The sequence below is a fragment of the Bufo bufo genome, chromosome 9 (assembly GCF_905171765.1).
Source record: "Bufo bufo chromosome 9, aBufBuf1.1, whole genome shotgun sequence".
Classification (NCBI taxonomy): Eukaryota; Metazoa; Chordata; class Amphibia; order Anura; family Bufonidae; genus Bufo; species Bufo bufo.
This window is the reverse complement of record NC_053397.1, coordinates 28,065,296-28,086,183: the sequence shown is the minus strand read 5'-3', so window position 1 is coordinate 28,086,183 and position 20,888 is coordinate 28,065,296. Positions and strand designations below refer to the sequence as shown.

General features: G+C 46.9%; 2 protein-coding genes across 2 annotated transcripts in view; one reads left to right on the top strand and one right to left on the bottom strand.

The window, feature by feature from the left end:
* Positions 1-1,935: 1,935 nt before the first annotated feature.
* THOC7 (THO complex 7) lies at positions 1,936-16,935 on the bottom strand. Its single transcript, XM_040408621.1, has 8 exons — positions 16,813-16,935; positions 12,452-12,569; positions 9,248-9,375; positions 6,841-6,927; positions 6,461-6,518; positions 5,468-5,534; positions 4,879-4,948; positions 1,936-2,296 (listed from the first exon to the last, which is right to left on the bottom strand). Exons 1-8 carry the CDS (start codon positions 16,829-16,831, stop codon positions 2,238-2,240), a joined length of 606 nt encoding a protein of 201 aa, XP_040264555.1. The 5' UTR covers positions 16,832-16,935; the 3' UTR covers positions 1,936-2,237.
* The window catches only part of ATXN7 (ataxin 7), a 120,837-nt gene continuing 116,796 nt past the window's right edge, over positions 16,848-20,888 (top strand). The window contains exon 1 of the mRNA XM_040408620.1: positions 16,848-16,972. The gene's annotated coding sequence lies outside the window, so the exon portion shown is untranslated. The remainder of the gene's footprint in view (positions 16,973-20,888) is intronic.

Sequence of the window (20,888 nt, the reverse complement as noted above, 5' to 3'; positions counted from 1 at the left end):
TTTCACCCCTGCCGGCAGCTACAACCACCTTTCCCCTGGACCGGTGAGAGCAGGGAGGGTCAGTGGCAGCAAGGCGCGGGCCCTCTGGCCCTGAAGTAGTGGCCGGTAAGAGGGAGGGGGACCCTGAGACCGGGTCTGTGAGGGTGGGACGCCTGCATGACCCCTCCGTCAGGGGCAGCTAGGTGCGGACCTCCGCAGCTCCCTAGGCATTCCTCTTGTAGGAACAAGGGTGCCAATGTCCTGGAGGCCAGGAGAGAGGGAGCAGATGTCGACCTGCGGCAGCCCAGGGCCAGCCTAGGTCTAGCAGGGACAGAAGGGTCCATAGGCCCAGGTAAGGGTCAGGCACGCAGGAGACCGAGGGGGGAGGGGGGGGGGCGTAGGGCTGGAGAAGCCAATCTCTCACCATAGCCGTCTTCACCCTCGGTCCGTTCCAGCAGGGTCGCCCCTTCAGCTACTGGCACCGTAGTGGCAGGACGCCGGGGGAGGGACTTGGCGTGCGGGCGACCCTTGCGCTGGCGGGATGCAGGGGAGCTGGGCTGCCCTGGTCCACCTTGCCTTCTGTGGGGGAGGCAGCAGTGCGGGTGACCGGCACTGGCGCAGCTCAACCCCGGGAGAACAGAGAGGTCTAGTGCGTCTCTGTTATCCCTGATGATCTGGAACAAAAAGAAAATAAAAAAGTAAAAATCTAAAATTGAAACAAGGAGAAAGCAGCCCTGCAGAGCAGGGAGTGTCTTGCCTCCTTGGACACTAAGCAAAAACTGGCAGTCTCTCTCTCCAGGCTGAGGGTATAGCTGTGGAGGAGGGGCTTAACAGTCTTCACTTAGTGTCACGCCTCCTAGGGAGATGAGCTATACCCAAGGTCTTCTGTGTCCCCCAAGGAAATTGGGCGAGAAATCTCCACGTAAGACAGGCTTGTGCAGTTTAGCATGATTATAACTGCTGACAGACTCCCTTTAAAGTGTACATCCAACTATATAGTGAAATGACTATAATATAAGAGTGCGCACAATAACTGTTTTTCTAAATAGCATAGCAGACTGTGTCTCTAAGCATGGTTTGCTGCAGACGGCTCAGATCTATGCACTAGAAGACCGTGTCCTTCTCTGTCTCCAAGGCTCCTGTATCCAGTAGGGGGAGCCATTGCTGTAAATTACATTACATCCTACAGCACTGGCTCCTGGTCTGAATACGGGAGAATAGGAGACGCTCTCTCCTAGTGCATGATATGAGCAGCCAAAAGCATGGACAGAATCTGCCATACAACGTATTTAGTAAAAGGATTATTGTGCACGCTCCTGCCTTATAATTATTTCTCTACAAAACTGGAGGCCGGGGCGGACTGACCATAGACCCTACAGGGAAACTTCACAGGGGGCCGATGCCCAGGGAGCTGCCTGCTATATAACGATCTGATGCTTTCAGCAGATCCTTTGCACATGGCTGGAGGTGCCCTCCAGAATTCAGCTGTATTGCTGTGTTCAGGAGCGTTATACAGTTGAATACTGCAGCGGGGATGGCGGCATTTTGTTCTGCATTGTGGCGTTTTGTTCTGCTGGGGCGGTATGTTGTGCTGCACTACGGTTTTCTGGCCACATCTACTTGTGTTGTCCCAGTCTTCTGTCAATTTGGACTCACCTACAATATGAGGCCACTTTTAGCTTTTTTTTTTTTTTTTTTTTCGGGGCCAATTTAAGTTCTCAATCCGCCCCTGATTGGAAGTTCACTTTAAACAGCGATTCCAAAATGTCCCCATAGATTGCAGTCAGATCATGTGAACATGCTACTCCTCGCAGACAGAATACAAAGCCAAAAACGAATGTGAATGAGGCCTTACAAATTCTAAATTAGAAGGAAGATGAAAAATAAAACATATCCTCACTATGAATGTGAGAAGTATAGAATATATTAAAAAGACTTTTATTGTGAGGCATACAAAACAATAACAAAGAACACTACTGACTGAATGGTGTATGTGGGGTGTCTACACAATGTCCTATATACCAGAACAGTGCGCTGACCTGGCACAGCTTACCAATTATTCAGGCTCATCTCAAGATATATTTAAAGGAACATACCATGGAAAACAGATACACTGTGTAATGCCTAATTCAGGGCCTGAGGGGGTGCAGCATGACACAAAGAACACCAAGTCGTGTAAAGCCCCTTCGGGTCCTGCACTAGGTATACTTCTGTAAGAAAAAGAGCGAGGTCCCCATTCCAGTGGTTTAAGCCCTGTACTACTGAGTGTTGGTTTCCATTTGGGAATCCTGAGATTCTTCAGCCAGTTTCTCGTCATCTGGGAAAAAAAGAGAATAAAACAAGATAAGGAACCATCTATAGCAAAACCACTATATGTTTAGAGTTGAAAATTAAAGGGTTACTCCCGGCTTCTAAAATGATGGCATATTGCTAGGATATGCCATTAGTTTATGACTGGTAGCGAGTCTGGGATCCCCCCAACCCTGAGAATGAAGCGGGATGCAGCACTGGTTTAATACGGCGTTCCCCTATAAGTGTCCCTGGTCAGGCCCCATTCACTTGAATGGAGCGGTGCTGCAGTTCCCTGCCCAGCACTCTGCTGGGAAAAATAGTGAATTTGTGAGGGTCCCAGAGGACAACACACCACCAATGACACATCTTAGGCTACAGACACTTTTGCAACCATTTTTTATTCATCTATATTGAAAATGACACCCAGTACCCCCCCCCCCCCCCCCCCCAATTGGTTGGTTGTTTGAGAAGGCACCACAGTAGCACCGCGGCCTTCTCTCAGCTCACCAAGCACAGCGCCGTACATTGGATAGTGGCTGTGCCTGGTATCGCAGCTCATGCCCACTCGCTTCTATGGGGCTGAGCTGTGACTAGGCCACGTGACAGATAACCGTGATGTCACATTACCTAGGCTAAGCAGCAAAAAGGCAGCTGTGCTACTGAGAGCGTTGGTGCCTTCTCAAACAGCTGATCAGCAGGGATCCCGTGTGTCAGACCCCCACAGATCAGATACTGATGACCTATCCAGAGAATAGGTCGTCAGGATAAAAGTCTCGTAAAACCTCTTTAATTAGCAAGAAATAGTGGACAGATAGAAGGGAGTATGACTGCAGGATCAGCCTGCAACCATAAAGACACACAGGTCTGTACAGGAGCTGTAGGCACGTAGTAGTAGGACATCAGGATTATCTCCAATTGTGTCATCACAATGATTTATAGCCAACATCTAATGTGACTAGGGATCGACCGATTATCGGTTTTACCGATATTATCGGCAGATATTCAGGATTTTGACAGTTATCGGTATCGGCATCTATTTTGCCGATATACCGATAGCGTATGGGGAACACAGATCGCGCTGCTCTCAGCGCTCTGTGTTCCCTCAGCAGCACAGGGGAGAAGGAAGCAGTGTCTCCCTCCCCCTGTGATGCTGCTGCTGCTGCCGCTGCCGCCAATGAAGAGACAGATGGGAAGGGGAGGGGAGGGGCTGTGGCCACTGCGCCACCAATGAGGTTGACTTACTCATTCATTCAAATTGAACAGGAGGCGGGAGCTGGCTGCAGAATCACATAGCCGGCTCTTGACCTCTATGAGCAATAGCTGCAATCCGCGGTAGTTAACCCCTCAGGTGCCGCGGATCGCAGCTACCACTCATAGAGGTCGGGAGCCGGTTATGTGATTCTGCAGCCAGCTCCCACCTCCTGTATATGAATAAATGAGAGATTTATGTTCATTGGTGGTGCAGTGTGCCCCCCCCAAGCCCCCCAGTATTAATCATTGGTGGCGCAGAGCGCCCCCCCACCCCCGTATTAAAAACATTGGTGGCGCAGTGCGCCCCCCACCCCCATATTAAAAACATTGGTGGTGCAGTGCGCCCCCCCAGTTTTAATCATTGGTGGCCACAGGGTCCCCTCTCCCCTCCTCCTCCGATCGGAGCCCCAACAGTGTAAGCCTGGGGCTCCGATCGGTTACCATGGCAGCCAGGACGCTACTGAAGCCCTGGCTGCCATGGTAAGCTCCATGCTGCTGTGTGCACAGGGCACAGAGCGGCAGGGAGAGTGTAAAGTCTTATTCACCCTGATAGAGATCTATCAGGGTGAATAGGACAAGGGTTCTAGTCCCTAAGGGGGCTAAAAGTTAGTAAAAAAAAAAAAAAAAAAAAAAAAAAAAAAAAAATATTAAGTATAAATAAAAAAGAAAGATTTAAAATAAAAAATAAAAAAAAAAAAAAAAAAAAAATACACATTAACAATAAAAATATTCATTTTCAGCAGATTTTTCAAAAATGAAATTTCACAGAATATCGGTATAAATTATCGGCTATCGGCCTGAAAGTTCACAAATTATCGGTATCGGCCCTAAAAAAATCAATATCGGTCGATCCCTAAATGTGACATTCTCAGAGAGGACTGGCCGTAGAGACCGCAACATAAAAATAAAATATGGGAATATCCTTTTTTACCAATTGAAAAACATACGATGGCAGAACTAAGAGTCACTATGTGTGGTTTGTAATCAAGCAACAACTTAAAACATATTGCACCACCAGAGGGCGACATTGCCTCCTACCCCAGGACTCAAGGGTCAGCATGAAACAAGGATAACGCCAATATCTGGAAATGATCAAGTTATAATCAACACAAAAAGGTGAGCAAGTTTGTAAGCACTTTCCTTTATTCATCCGTCGTTTTCTTCTCTGTTCACACCCAAGGACAAAGTAAGACTTACTCCAGTTCCTTCTAGAAATCCTTGTGCCGATCACTGTGTAACTCATCTACGCTACCACAATGCACTGTTCTTAATAATTAAAAAGCAGTAAAATATGTGGAGTTTTCCAATAAGGATTGGCCAGATGCTCTAAGGATTACTAGATTTGTACATACTTACTTTCCAGTGTCTGCTGAAGCTCATGGATGGTGCTGAGCAGAACATGGAACTGTTTCCTCCTTAGCTCCAGCTAGAGAAAGGGAGAGGGAAATGTGAGTGCACTGGTTTTTATAACATAACATGACACGTATGTGAGTAAATAATATGCGTTAATCATATTACATACATTTGAGCTCTACAAACTACAATCAGATTGGTCAAAATTCAAGATCCCCAAGTTGCAACAGCGGGAAGGAGGTGGCTATATACATTATATATACGCACACAAAACACGGATCCCCCCCCCCCCCCTGTGTGCATACCACCATTTTCTATACAAATGTCTTATCCTTGTTTCCAAACGGACAGGAATAGGACATGTTCTGGCTTTCCTGGTTGATCTGTATTTGAGGCCTGTGTGTAAAGGCTGCATAATGTTTAGTTTGTGCAACCAAATAAAGAAAAGGCAAAGACCTGTTTGAGATGGGCTTCTGTGTCACTGTCCTGACAGCATTTGATCCCAGTTTGCCTACCACTACAGATTCAATTCCAAATAATATATATAATTTCTATGTTAATGCAGACGCACATTCCAAGTGCACAATCTCACCTTATCCTCTACACTCTCCTTGGTGTGAGACAGTTGCTTCAGCTCCTTGTCCAAAGCCTCCAGCTGCCTGTAACGGAACCCACACGAAGATGCATGACACGGTCACACTTATCATATACACGACAAGTAATTGGTATCTGCACTTAGGCTACTTTCACATCTGCGTTTTTGCTGGATCCGTCAGGGGATCAGCAAAACCGCATCTGGTCAATAATACAACCGTCTGCATCCGTTCAGAACGGATCTGGTTGTATTATCTCTCAAATGCACAAGATGGATCCGGCACTAAAACCATTGTAAGTCAATGGGCGCCGGATCAGTTGTTTTTTTTGCGTCCGAATAAACATATCCAGCACCATTGACTTACATTGCGTTTAATGCCGGATCCATCTTTGCTAGGTATCCCATGACGCACACAAAAACGCTGCTTGCAGCGGTTTTGTGTTTGTCATGGGATTGCAAGAAAACGGAACGCAGTGCATTCTGATGCACTCCGTTCAAGTTCATTCACTTTTGTTCCCATCGAAAATGAATGGGGTGAAAACTGAAGCATTTTGCTGTGGATTTGAGATCCTTTGACAGATCTCAAAACCGCACAGCAAAACGCAGTTGTAAAAGTAGCCTTATGCAACTATTTGTTATTGTTCCAATCCATCTAAAATAAATAAATAAACAAAATCTAACAGTTCTGTGTTTTCAAATGCAGCTCCTATACAAAGCTACATGTCTCCATGGTTACAGACTACAAACCCTTTGTGTAGTCTGTTCCTGTAGTCATGTGTTAGTCTCCTTCATCTGTCGCTTTTCTACTGTCTGAAGGTTAGGAAAAAAAACTCACAACTGCAGAATTTGTTCAGGTTTTTTTCTATTTTCAATGCATTGGAGCAAAAAAAATAAAATAAAAATAATAACAGCAAGCCTGCAAAAATTTAAAATACCCTTTAAATTACTTAGACAGGAAAGGTAAGCCCTATCTGGATGCTGAGTACGTACTTCAATGTCTCATGACGATCCGGGTGATGTTGAATGACTCTGGCCAACGTATCATACTCTATAAAAAAATAAAATCAAACCATTTATATATAATATAGCATTAAAGAAAGAAGGCAATACAGCACCCTCACCTAAAGCTGCCCATACACCTTCACTATCAGTCAGCCATAGCCTATACACTTAGATCGGCCGAGCATGCATGTTTACTTACACAGTCAGAAGGGATAAGATATTGCTAGATGCGCATTTAATTTGAGCAATACTAGACTAGTAATGTTGACATCGGCGGACGGCCAGGCTGCTCCTATACACCCTAGACATCTAACATCTAAGTCCAGCTTTACAGTAAAGGCATGCTAAACCCCTACATGTTATTGTACCTTGACGATTTTTCCGGATGCGTTTGGCTTGCAATATCTGCTTCTTACACTCAGCAATTTTTTCATGTGCGGCGGCAATGCTGCTCTCTGCATGTGGAGGATAAGCAGAATGTTACCAAGGGACATTTGGTTAAAACTGGAAATAAATGGACGTCAGAGTTCTAGATCCTATTTTATAGAACAAAACATGAAGACAGCACATAAAAATCACTACAGACATGATACAAACCTATGCAAGAAGATGTATCTGGAGGCTCCCAGAACAGGAGCTATATGAGATAAAGTAATGATGATGGGAGCTGGGAATCTTCTGAACTTCTAGACTAAAGGTTTAGTGTTAATTTAAAGGGGTTGTCCGGGTTCAGAGCTGAACCCGGACATACCCATAATTTCACCCAGGCAGCCCCCCTGATGTTAGCATTGGAGCATTTCATGCTCAGATGCGCTCCCTTGCCCTGCGCTGGATCGCGCAGGGCAAGGGATCTTTTATTCACAATAAAACACTGCCGGGCGGAGGCTTCCGCCCAGCAGTATGTTCAGTGACGTCACCGGCTTTACAGGCTAGGGCAGCGCAAAAGCCCGCCCATCATTGCCGGTGACATCACTGGGCTCACAGCTGGGCGGAAGCCTCCGCCTGGCAGCCCCATGGAGTGCCCGTTATGGCACCAGAACTCTAGAAAATGCCTTTGCCCTGCGCAATTTAGCACAGGGCAAAGGAGAGCATCGGAGCATGAACTGCTCCGATGCTCAAATGAAGGGGCTGCCTGGGTGAAAATGGAGGTATGTCCGTGTTCAGCTCTGAACCCGGACAACCCCTTTAAAGGGGTTGGCCACTTTCTGATTACTGATGACCAATGTGTTTGTAAGATGATTTTATGGCACTTACTAATATAGCCTTTGTTGAAATTCTGTACCATTTTCGATATTTTATAAAGGTATGCCAAGTCTTTTTTGCTGTCCACACAGATGTCCTGTCCATAAGATGGCTGCTGATGGAGGGTCATGTGATCAGTTAGATTTTCTCCATGTCACGTCTCCTCCATTCAAATACATTGCACCTGCCATCAGCGCTTGCACTGCTGGGAGTTTAGTGCAGGTGCAGTGTGTCAGAATGGAGGAGACTGAGATATGTATCTTATGGACATGAGCAGGACCTCTATGGGGACAGCACAAAAGATTTGCCTAACAAGAAAAGATGACTGAGGCCTCATGCACAGGACACGTGTGCCGGCCATGCCCATGCTGCTGTCCGCAATGCACGGGCACCGACTGTGTCCCCGCCGTCTTTGGATGCAGACCCACTCACTTGATCCACATCCGACAGTCAGCACCACGAAAAAGTTGTGCATGCACTACTTTTTTTTTAGCAGTGCGGAGGCACTCTTTAGTGCTTCCATGGGCTTCCGATCTGTGTCTCAGTTCCGCATCGCATCTCCTGGATTGCGGATCCATCCATGATACGGTGTGCACATAGCTGGTGCCCGTATATTGCGGACCCACTGCTTACGGGCCGCCTACAGTCGTGTGTATGAGGCCTTATGAAGTATAGCAAACAGCACAGAATATCAACAAAGGCTCTTAAGCAAGAGCCATATAGTAATTTTACATACATACTGGTAAATATCATGCTTCTATGGCAGTTTTCTGGCTTAGAAAAGTTGCAAATTTTGCCAGAAGTCCAGTTTTGCTCCAAAATGTTAGAATTTTTGCCATTTTCCAAAACCCTCACCCTTGCATGCAGTACTTCTTGTCCGGCAGAAAGCCCGCGTTTATGCCAGGAACCAGCTGGATCCCCATCAGATCCGATTATAGTCGATGGCGATCCGGCAGTGTGCCGTTGTGTATGACTATGGACAAAGGCCCCTTCCCATGCACAAGCGTTTCATTTCTGATGCAGTTAGCAGTGTTGACCACAAGGTGGAGGCAGTGAGCACCTCTATCACAATAGGGACCAATGAGCTCTATGGTAAACCTGACCTCAGTACTCACCACTAATACTTTTATTTCAGCCAGGGGAGGAATCCATATCTTGTTAAAGGGGCTTTATCTTTCAGGAGTCCCGACTGGACAAGTCAAGGTAAGTAGGGAAAACCTTATGATCAGTGGGGGCATTTTAATGCAATGTTCTACCCTTAAAGAACACATATCCATCTGCATAAATGGTATTTTCCTAATGGAATATTGCATTTGGAAAGAGTGGTTCTAGCGTCAGGCGCTTTACGATGAAGATAGTAAGTTTTAAACCCCCTGGGACTGCCTGGAAAACCCTTCAGCAGAACACAGGCGGTTCCTGGCCGCAACCTGCCATGTGATTGTAGGCGGACAGTAGTAATATTATGAGATGATTCCATATTCAGTCTGCCTGAAATATCAGCCATTATCACACTTCTACCTATAGAACACTTACCAATATCACTGTATATCTTCTCATAGTTCTCCATTTCTCGGAGGTTCATGTCATGTACCAGGAGCGTCTTCCCCATGGAGAAGGAGCACTGAGACAAGGTGCTGAGCATGCGCTGGTACTGGGAGTATCTGTGGAATAAGAGGGGGCGACGTGTAAGAATCGACGGCTGTAACGTCTTCTGAGATTTCTCGAGTACAAGCCTTTAGACTACGGCCATACTACGGCTCTGAAGTGGACAAACGCAGAGTTGTGTGCCGACATAATACTGTACCCAGATGCAGATAATGCATGAATCTAATATGGCAGTACGGTACCACATGTGGAGCAAAGCAAAGTGCAGAAGAGACACGTGTACAACCGTAGCTTTGCATTGTGGATATACTAGGGCAGGGATCAGCAACCTTCGCCACTCCAGGTGCTGTGAAACTACAACTCCCAGCATGCAAACTTACACAGCTGTTCTCGAAAGTAGGATTCTGGGAGTTGTAGTTTTTTAGAACAGCTGGAGTGCCGGAGGTTGCTGATCCCTGTACTAGGGAATAGGCTTCTATGCAGTTCCCTTAGGCCACATGAACACATCGCGTATCACATGTGGTCACTGACCAGCAGTGTGGATTTTGAAATCCATAGCTTGTCAATTCAGTCCTGGCCGTTAGAGGAGTGTGTAAGCACGACCACCGCTGCTGGACTGCGGGGTGGTCGCAACCCCTGGAAACAAGCAGTGTATAATGTGACGGAAAAATGAGTCAAGCCAGCAAAGGAGGCAATATAGACAATCACAATACATTAGCGAGTGCCTTGTCACACAACCCCTTTAACTGCTGCAGTTTCCCAAATTGGCAGTTCATAGGAGTTACCCCTCAGGTCCAGGCAATGCCACGGGAATCTGACTGCGCAATCTTAAGAATTTACATTATAACTAGTGACGAGCGAATCGACTTCGGATGAAACAAGTCGATTCGCATAAAACTTCGTTCTTATACTGTATGGAGCAGAGAAGGAGCTCCGTACAGTATTAGAATGTATTGGCTCCGATGAGTCTGAGTTATTACTTCGCGAGACTTCGGGTAATAACTTCAGAAATTATGGGACGTACTGTAAAAAAACATTTCCCGAACTCCAAGTGGTCCCTTGGAACCGAACCAGAGTTCGGGAAATGTTTTTTTACAGTATAAATAAATTTCTGAAGTTATTATGCAAAGTCTTCGCGAAGTAATAACTCCGGCTCAGCGGAGCCAATACATTCTAATACTGTACGGCAGGGCTCGACAAATCCCAGGCGCCAGGTCGCCATGGCGACCAGGAATTTAGTCCTGGCGCTTGGGTATTTGTCAGCCCGTTTTCAAAGGTGCCCGGGCGATGGGTGCGGAGCTGCCGTTCTGTCCGGAAGCAGCACCGTGTGAAACAGCTCCGTCACAGCACACAATAGCAGAGAAGCTGGCAGCAGGGAGGGGCGGGGCTCGGGAGGAGTGTAATCTGATCCTAGAGTGGAAGCTGCTTCTGCCAGCCCCTCCCCTCCCCGCCCACCAACCAATCAGAGCTGAGGCGAGGCAAGCACTAGCAGCTCTGAGCCCGAGTCACTGACACAAGTACAGGAGGAGTCTAAGGGCTCTTTCACACTTGCGTTCTTGTCTTCCGGCATAGAGTTCCGTCGTCGGGGCTCTATGCCGGAAGAATCCTGATCAGGATTATCCTAATGCATTCTGAATGGAGAGTAATCCGTTCAGGATGCATCAGGATGTCTTCAGTTCCGGTACGGAACGTTTTTTGGCCGGAGAAAATACCGCAGCATGCTGCGCTTTTTGCTCCGGCCAAAAATCCTGAAGACTTGCCGCAAGGCCGGATCCGGGATCAATGCCCATTGAAAGGCATTGATCCGGATCCGGCCTTAAGCTAAACGTCGTTTCGGCGCATTGCCGGACCCGACGTTTAGCTTTTTCTGAATAGTTACCATGGCTACCGGGACGCTAAAGTCCTGACAGCCATGGTAAGTGTAGCGGGGAGCAGGGGAGCAGCATACTTACCGTCCGTGCGGCTCCCCGGGCGCTCCAGAGTGACGTCAGGGCGCCCCAAGCGCATGGATCACGTGATCACATGGATCACGTCATCCATGCGCATGGGGCGCTCTGACGTCATTCTGGAGCGCCCGGGGAGCCGCACGGACTGTAAGTATACCGCTCCCCCGCTCCCCGCTACTACTATGGCAACCAGGACTTTAATAGCGTCCTGGGTGCCATAGTAACACTGAAAGCATTTGGAAGACGGTTCCGTCTTCAAATGCTTTCAGTACACTTGCGTTGTTACGGATCCGGCAGGCACCTCCGGCAACGGAAGTGCATGCCGGATCCCAACAACGCAAGTGTGAAAGAGGCCTAAGTAAGAATCGAATGAGTCTCAGGTTAAAAGAATCTAAAGATCTGACTCATTCGATTCTTTGAGTTAAAAGAGCCGTCAGTCAGACTCTAGAACAGGTTACACTGAGGCTGATGCTTTTGCAGCAGTGATAAGATTAAGTGACAGGACACAGTTTAGATTACAGTTTGAATTAACCCTTTAGGATCAAATTGGCTTCTCAAGGAGATCTATGTTAAAGGCATACCTTCTTCTATCTCATTCAGTATCTATAGAACTAAGGCTACTTTCACACTTGCGGCAGGACGGATCTGGCAGGCTGTTCACCCTGTCGAATCCGTCCTTCCGCTGTTTCGCCGGACCACCGCTCCGTCCCCATTGACTATAATGGGGGCAGAGCTCTGGCGCAGCACGGCAGTGCATGGTAGTACTGCATGTCCAACTTTTTAGTCCGGCGGCCTCTCACCGCAAACTGCCGTACTGCGCCGGAGCTCCACCCCCGTCCCCATTATAGTCAATAGGGTCCGGGGACGGAGCGGCGGTATATGTAACATGGTATACAGCATTATTGGGGGGGCTCTATGGAGAAGTGGAGGGGGGGGCACTATGGGGGCACCTACTAGGGGCTTTATGACGCGGCTCCGCCTGGCTCCTAACTTTTTTAGCTAGCTCCTAGATTCCGAGGAAATTTGTCAAGCCCTGCTGTACGGAGCTCCTTCTCTGCGCCATACAGTATTAGAACGAAGTTTCATGCGAATCGACTTTGGATGTTTCATCCGAAGTCGATTCACTGATCCCTAATGATAACATAGCAGGGGTGACCATAGAAGAAGCACAAAGTAGACCTCTTACCCATCTTCCTGGGATCCAGAGTTACACCACTTTATAAAACTTTTAACCATAAGGTTGATTCTCCGGTCGTCGCCGGCACCATCGCCATCGATTAAAAGACGCTTGCGGATAACTTCATCTGCCAAACGAACATAAAATGAATAGAGAAAAGAAGTAAGTTATCAAGGTGCCAACCTTAACCCCTTAATGACCAGACCTGTTGGGGCCTTAAAGGGGTTGTTCAGGATTTTAATACCGATAGCCTATCCTCAGCAGAGGCCATCAATATCATATCAGCGCTAGGGATGTAGGGAGTCAGACCTTCGCCGATCTGATACCGATAGCCTACCCTGAGGATGGGCCATCAGTATTAAATCCTGGGTAACACCTTTAAATGTATTCCCAATCCACAGTCAAGGGATAAGGATCTGATCAGTGGGAGGATGACTGCGGGAACCCCCACCATGATGAGAACAGGGGGTGCCCTGAATGAATGGAGCAGCAGTCAAGTTAATCACTCAGCTACCTCAGGCAGTCCCATAGAGAGTGAATGCACGTGCGACCGTCAGTCCATGGACTGCGGGACCTCCATTCTAGTGATCGGTGGGGGTCTCAATGGAAAGCTTAGCTTCTACACTTTGGATGTAACTTTAAGGCTACATTCACACGACCGTATGTATTTTGCAGTCTGCAAAAAATACGGATGATGTCCTTTTGGCATCCGAATTGCATCTGTTTTTTTGCGGATCCATTGTAACAATAGATATCCTCATCCGCAAAACGGTCAAGAATAGGACGTGCTCTATATATTTTTTTGTAGGCCTACGGAAAGGACGTACAGCTGCGGACAGCACACTGTGTGCCCGCCGCATTTGTTGTGGACCTATTGAAATGAACGGGTCCTCATCCAGTCCGCAAAAAATAAAATTAAAATAAAAACGGAACAAAATACGTTCGTGTGTATGTAGCCTAAATCTTGGTACAAAACGGTTACCAGACACTGTTTTGTTTGGGAGAAATAGTATTTTTTCTGATGCGAGGGGGTACATGTTATGGTGTAATTTATATCGTTTCATCTTTCACAGTGACTAGCCCGCTAATTCTTCAGGTTATTACACTTGTGTGGGCGCCTTACTGAATGTTTTTTTTAACTATACATGTGCAAGAAAATGTATTTTATACTAAATTATTGTGGTTTTTTTTGCCAACTCTGTCATAGTGCCGGAACAGCCGACTTACCGTACAGTCAAGGGGTCCTTTCTTGGTCCCCAGCGCAGACTGCACAGGGGTCCCCGACTACATCACCGAGAAACCCAGTAACCTAATCAAACTGAGGAGTTCCCTTTAATCATACCGCAGTCCGTCTTGACCGGAAAGTGTTAAAAGGCCAGGATTAGAGGTTACTCTAATCCCAGCTATTTGAGCAGAAACTCGGATCTCATTAGACAGCCAAGCACCCGCTACAGGGTGGCACGGAGCACCCGGGCAGGGCTTATTCTAAAACGCCATTAAACCACAGCACTGTAAATAAAGGCTGCCACACAAAGGCGCAGTGGTGGTCCTTAAGGGGTTAAACGAGTTCCCTGGGATTTACGGAGCTGCATGTTTCTGCGCCTCGTTATGTAATTCTTCTGTCCCTTTCAGATCGTCGCTGGCGACCCCTGTGCTTACCCCCTGATCGGTCAGGACGGCAGCTACTAATGTCATGTGTCGTACACCTGCTCTAGATGTCAGGATCACACGGACACGCCAAAAGTGTACGACGTAGGACACGCTCAGCTTCCGGAGAACACAACGTTCGCGCGCTCCGCAGTCTGTTCGGAGTCGTCAGAAACTGAAGTGGTATCTGCCGTGGTAATCCCAGTCTACCCACATTGGGGTTACCATAACGGATGCACGGGAAAAGTGGCAGTGTTGCCCATAGCAACCAGATTGCTTTATTTTTTTTCATTGGCTTCAGCAGGAATTGGATTGGTTGCTATGGGCGATGGCACCATTTTTTGCACCAGTTTTGAGAGTCTTTATGGGATATTGCTGTGTAAGAGAGACAACTCGACACTGCATTGTACCATGAAGGGTTCTGCCAAATCCTAATATCTTGTGTCAATTAGAAATATTGCTGTCAGTGAATAGAAGGCTGCTAGAAAAATGGAGGTCGAACACCCAGCCTGTGCGCGGTGCCTTAGCTTTCATTCACACAGGTAGCGGTTTTATAGATACATCAAAGCACGGCACTAGCTGTGTAGAGGGTGTCAGATTTGTTCTTGTTGCAAAAAAAGGGGGTTGCTCCTTCTGATACCGTATTACATTGCGTTTGCACCGTGGTATGCATTTTTTTCCCCGCTGGATGAAATGACACAGTATTCCACAAAAAAAAAAAGTAATACGTGCACAAATGCAACATTGAATAAAAAAAAACGTACAAGGCTCCCCCCCCTAAGGGTCCATTCACATGTCTGCATTATGTGTCCGCATCCGCACTTCTGTTCCGCAAAAAAATTGAGCATGTCCTATTCTGGTCCACAGTCACAGACAAGAAAAGGCATTTCACACGACTGTTTTTTCTTTCTGTTTACGGGCAGTTTTTTGCGTTCCGTATATGGAACCATTCATTTCAATGGTTCTGCAAAAAAATACGGAATGTACTCCGCATGCGTTTCCGTATTTCAGTTTTTTCCATTCCGTTGAAAGATAGAACATGTCCTATTATTGCCCGCAAATCACGTTTGTGTGGCTCCATTCAAGTCAAAACAACAGAACACATACGGAAATGCGTCCGTATGTCTTCCGTATCCGTTTTTGCTGAACCATCTATTGAAAATGTCACGCCCAGCCTAATTTTTTCTATGTAATTACTGTATACTGTATATGCCATACGGAAAAACGGAACGGAAAAACGGAACAGAAACGAAAACCGGAACAACGGATCCGTGAAAAACGAACCGCAAAACACTGAAAAAGCCATACGGTCGTGTGAAGGAGGCCTAAGGCGGACCCATTCACTTGAAAGGATCCACGACCTGCAAGAGTTGGTCCGCACTGCAAAAAAATAGGAAACGTCCTTTCTTTTTTCGGGGGCACGGACAGAAATCCCACAAAAGCGCACAGTGTCCTGCGGATCTATTCGAGTTAATGGGTCTGCCTCCGTGATACAGAATTCACACGGCTGATGCCCGTACACTGTGGACCCGCTGTTCGCTGCCCGCAATACGGGCGTGGGGCACACCCAGTCGTGTGAACGAGTCCTTATTAAGAGTTGTGCTTCTCTTTATAAGGGCTCATGCATACAAATGTGTTTTATTTCCGTGTCCGTTCCGTTTTGGGTTTTTTTGCGGACCGTATGTGGAACCCTTCACTTCAATGGGTCCGCAAAAAAAAAAGAAACCAGAAGTTACTCTGCACATTCCGTTTCCGTATGTCTGTATTTCCGTTCTGCTAACAAATAGAACATGTCCTATTATTGTCTGCATTACGGACAAGGATAGGACTGTTCTATTAGGGGCCGGCCGTTCTGCAAAATACGGAATGCACACGCACGTCATCCGTATTTTTTGCAGACCGCAAAATACATACGGTTGCGTGCATGAGCCCTAAACTTGTTGTTCAGCTGCAAAACCTCCCCGACATCTGCAAAAATGTCATATCTGCAATACGTGTTTTTTGTGGGACGCCTCTGTATAGAAGAATGCAGGCAATTACGATGTTTTTTTTTTATACAGTTTGGAAAAAAAAAAGGTGTACACGTAGGTGCCAAAGGGTACACTTTTGGCAACATTTGGGTAATTGGGCCCTATAGATACATACAGCGCATGTGTCAAGTGTAGGGCGACACTGTAATGTGAACAGCGCCCAAGTTATCTTCCACTACCAATAGATGTTCCCATTCACCAACAGCAAGCAGAGATCTTGGGATGGAGACTGGCATCCGGTCTGTGAGGTGAAGTCTACAGATAGACCGCTCTGTTGAGCTCACGATGAGTCCCTCGCCAATTATTATGGGAAATGGCGCATTTACTGTGAGAGAAGTCACATCACAAGCCAAATATACAAATATACATTATAACCTGTGGGAGTCACAGACAATAATAATATTACTTCATATAATAATAATAACAGCCCTATTATAAGGACCATTACATGAATGATATTATATTAGGCCTGGACTAGCTGCCCCAGCTCTCAGACCCGTCCTCCCATGTATTACAAGGCCGGCACCCGAGGCTGCTTCCTGGCCGCCCAGAGTGCTTGTCCCCCGGCCGAGCCATAACTCGAGCCCGGTGCTTTTCGGGCCTAGCTCACGGCAGCCGGTACCCAGCTAGTGACCGAGGCAGCCGGGCCGTGATTCGGGGGAGGGGGCTGGGAGGAGCGGGGCCTCCACTTACCGTCGGTGACGGCTCCCATGTCGGCGGGTAGTGAGGTCAGACTCCCACAATGCAGCAGCCGGGGACAAGCATGGAGGCCGCACTCACCGCCCCGCCGCCCTGCTCTCTATAGTCTCCCCCCGCCCCCAACCTCCGGAGCACAGGCGGCCCCGACCCCCAGGTGAGTGCCGGACAACCGGGAGAGGCGAGCTGAGGGGCCCCGGGGGCCACACGGACGCCTCTGTCATTACTATGTGATAATGTTGTGTCTGTGTCCTCTATACACCGAACAGAGGGTGACCAGCGGGGGCCATAGTGTGTGCACCGGTGTATATGGGGTGTATGTATACACTGGAGGATATGGGGTGTATGTATACACTGGTGTATATGGGGTGTATGTATACACTGGAGGATATGGGGTGTATGTATACACTGGTGTATATGGGGTGTATGTATACACTGGTGTATATGGGGTGTATGTATACACTGGAGGATATGGGGTGTGTGTATACACTGGAGGATATGGGGTGTGTGTATACACTGGTGTATATGGGGTGTGTGTATACACTGGTGTATATGGGGTGTATGTATACACTGGAGGATATGGGGTGTGTGTATACACTGGAGGATAGGGGGTGTGTGTATACACTGGTGTATATGGGGTGTGTGTATACACTGGAGGATAGGGGGTGTGTGTATACACTGGTGTATATGGGGTGTATGTCTACACTGGAGGATATGGGGTGTATGTATACACTGGTGTATATGGGGTGTGTGTATACACTGGTGTATATGGGGTGTGTGTATACACTGGTGTATATGGGGTGTGTGTATACACTGGAGGATATGGGGTGTGTGTATACACTGGAGGATATGGGGTGTGTGTATACACTGGAGGATATGGGGTGTGTGTATACACTGGAGGATATGGGGTGTGTGTATACACTGGAGGATATGGGGTGTGTGTATACACTGGAGGATAGGGGGTGTGTGTATACACTGGAGGATAGGGGGTGTGTGTATACACTGGAGGATAGGGGGTGTGTGTATACACTGGAGGATAGGGGGTGTGTGTATACACTGGAGGATAGGGGGTGTGTGTATACACTGGAGGATAGGGGGTGTGTGTATACACTGGAGGATAGGGGGTGTGTGTATACACTGGAGGATAGGGGGTGTGTGTATACACTGGAGGATAGGGGGTGTGTGTATACACTGGAGGATAGGGGGTGTGTGTATACACTGGAGGATAGGGGGTGTGTGTATACACTGGAGGATAGGGGGTGTGTGTATACACTGGAGGATAGGGGGTGTGTGTATACACTGGAGGATAGGGGGTGTGTGTATACACTGGAGGATAGGGGGTGTGTGTATACACTGGAGGATAGGGGGTGTGTGTATACACTGGAGGATAGGGGGTGTGTGTATACACTGGAGGATAGGGGGTGTGTGTATACACTGGAGGATAGGGGGTGTGTGTATACACTGGAGGATAGGGGGTGTGTGTATACACTGGAGGATAGGGGGTGTGTGTATACACTGGAGGATAGGGGGTGTGTGTATACACTGGAGGATAGGGGGTGTGTGTATACACTGGAGGATAGGGGGTGTGTGTATACACTGGAGGATAGGGGGTGTGTGTATACACTGGAGGATAGGGGGTGTGTGTATACACTGGAGGATAGGGGGTGTGTGTATACACTGGAGGATAGGGGGTGTGTGTATACACTGGAGGATAGGGGGTGTGTGTATACACTGGAGGATAGGGGGTGTGTGTATACACTGGAGGATGTATACACTGGTGTATATGGGGTGTATGTATACTGGTGTATATGGGGTGTATGTATACACTGGAGGATATGGGGTGTATGTATAGTACACTGGAGGATATGGGGTGTATGTATAGTACACTGGTGTATATGGGCTGTATGTATACTGTGTGATCTATAGCTGTATATACGGGGTTGTATGTATACACTGTCTATGGGGTGTATGTATACTGGTTAATGTATACTGTGTATAGCACCATGTACAGTACACTGTGTGTGCCATATACTCCATACGTACAGTTATACTGGAGCTACACCATACCTTGGTACATGCCATGGATATATACATGGACACAATCTGTGCTGTGGAATCAGTGCACATCATACACGGTAGACAGTATATACATACTTATATATGGCATGTGCATACAGATTATATGTGTGTCCTATATAAAATACATGGACAGTATATTTTGTATGCAATGTAGACAAGTCTTTGTCTAAATGCCTGTCGTGTATTTGCACTGTGCGCTATATAACATATAAAATATACATGTTCTATACTATGTATACGTTATATATACATATGCACACCCCACAGTGTGTATGGGCTGTGTTTATATAATATGTATGCATGCCTTATACAAAATATATACGTCATTAGTACATATGCATAGTACCCTATACTGTGCTCAGTATGTGATATAAAGTACAGTATATACTGTGTCTCAAAAAAATATTCACACCCTATACTGAATATGCACTGTATACAATATAAACGATATATCCTGTATGTTGTATATAAACATGCATGTGCTGTATAGAATATAGCCTGTACCATATAGAAATATGTATACTCTATATACCAGCGATGGAGAACCTTTTAGAGACCGAGTGCCCAAACTGCAACCCAAAACCCACTTATTTATCACAAAGTGCCAATGTAACCAGAATACCAATGTTGTATATGGGCTCATTCAGATGGCCGTATGCTGTCCGCAAAAATGCGAAACCGTTTTTTTGCGGATTAGGCCACTTTCACATCTGCGTTCAGTGCGGATCCGTCTTGTATCTGCACAGACGGATCCGCACCGACGATGCAAACGCTTGTGTCCGTTAATAACAGATCCATTTGCGTTATTCTTTTAAAAAAAAAAGTCTAAGTCAAAACGGATCCGTCCTGACTTACTTTGAAAGTCAATAGGGGAAGGATCCGTTTTCAATTGCACCGTATTGCGTCAATGAAAAACGGATCCGTCCTGACTTACAATGCAAGTCAATGGGGACGGATCCGTTTTTCACTGACGCAATACGGTGCAATTGAAAACGGATCCTTCCCCTATTGACTTTCAAAGTAAGTCAGCGTTTTGGTGTCCGCCTCCAGAGCGGAATGGAGGCGCAATGGAGCCAAACTGATGCATTCTGAGCGGATCCTTATCCGTTCAGAATGCATAGGGGCTGAACTGATCCGTTTTGGACCGCTTGTGAGAGCCCTGAAACAGATCTCACAGGCGGACCCCGAAACGCCAGTGTGGAAGTAGCCTTAGCTGCTGTCCCATTCACTTCTATGGGGCCCTTTTCTTCCGTCCCACGGCGCCGCAAAGCAAACAAAGCATCTCCTATACTTGTCCGTGAAAATCAGGACGTGGCCTCATTAAATTCTATGGGTCTGCAAAAATGCGGAATGCAATCCGTTTTTTTGCGAACATGCTGCTTTGAACTGTTCGCAAAAAAACCGACCTGGATTTTTGCGAACAGCATACGACCGTCTGAATGAGCCCTGAATGTGAGGAAGATGCCACTTTTCCCTAGTGTAAGGATCTGCAAACTTCGGCACTCCAGCTGTTGTGAAACTACAACTCCCAGCATGCACACTTACTTGGCTGTCCTTGTTACTCCCATAGAAGTGAAAGGAGTTGTAGTTTCAGAACAGCTGGAGTGCCGGAGGTTGCTGATCCCTGTACTAGTAAGGCCACATGCACACGACATGGGGCATCCGTTTTTTTTGGAGGATCCGTTTTTTTTTTCACAGATCCCTTGTAATAAATGCCTATCCTTGTCTGCAAATGTGAAAAAAGTAGAACATGCACTATTTTTTTTGCTAAAGAGAAACACTGACAACGGACGCGGAACACAAACGCATGAACTATCAGCATTTTTTGGCTGACCCATTGAAATGAATGGGTCCCCATCCTATCTGCAAAAAAAACGGAACGGAGGCCGAGAAAAACAACTGTTGTGTGCATGAGGCTTAAGTTGCACTAACCAATGTTCACACCTTTTTCCCATTCAAGTCAATAGGAATAAAATGGCACAAAATGCCAGAGA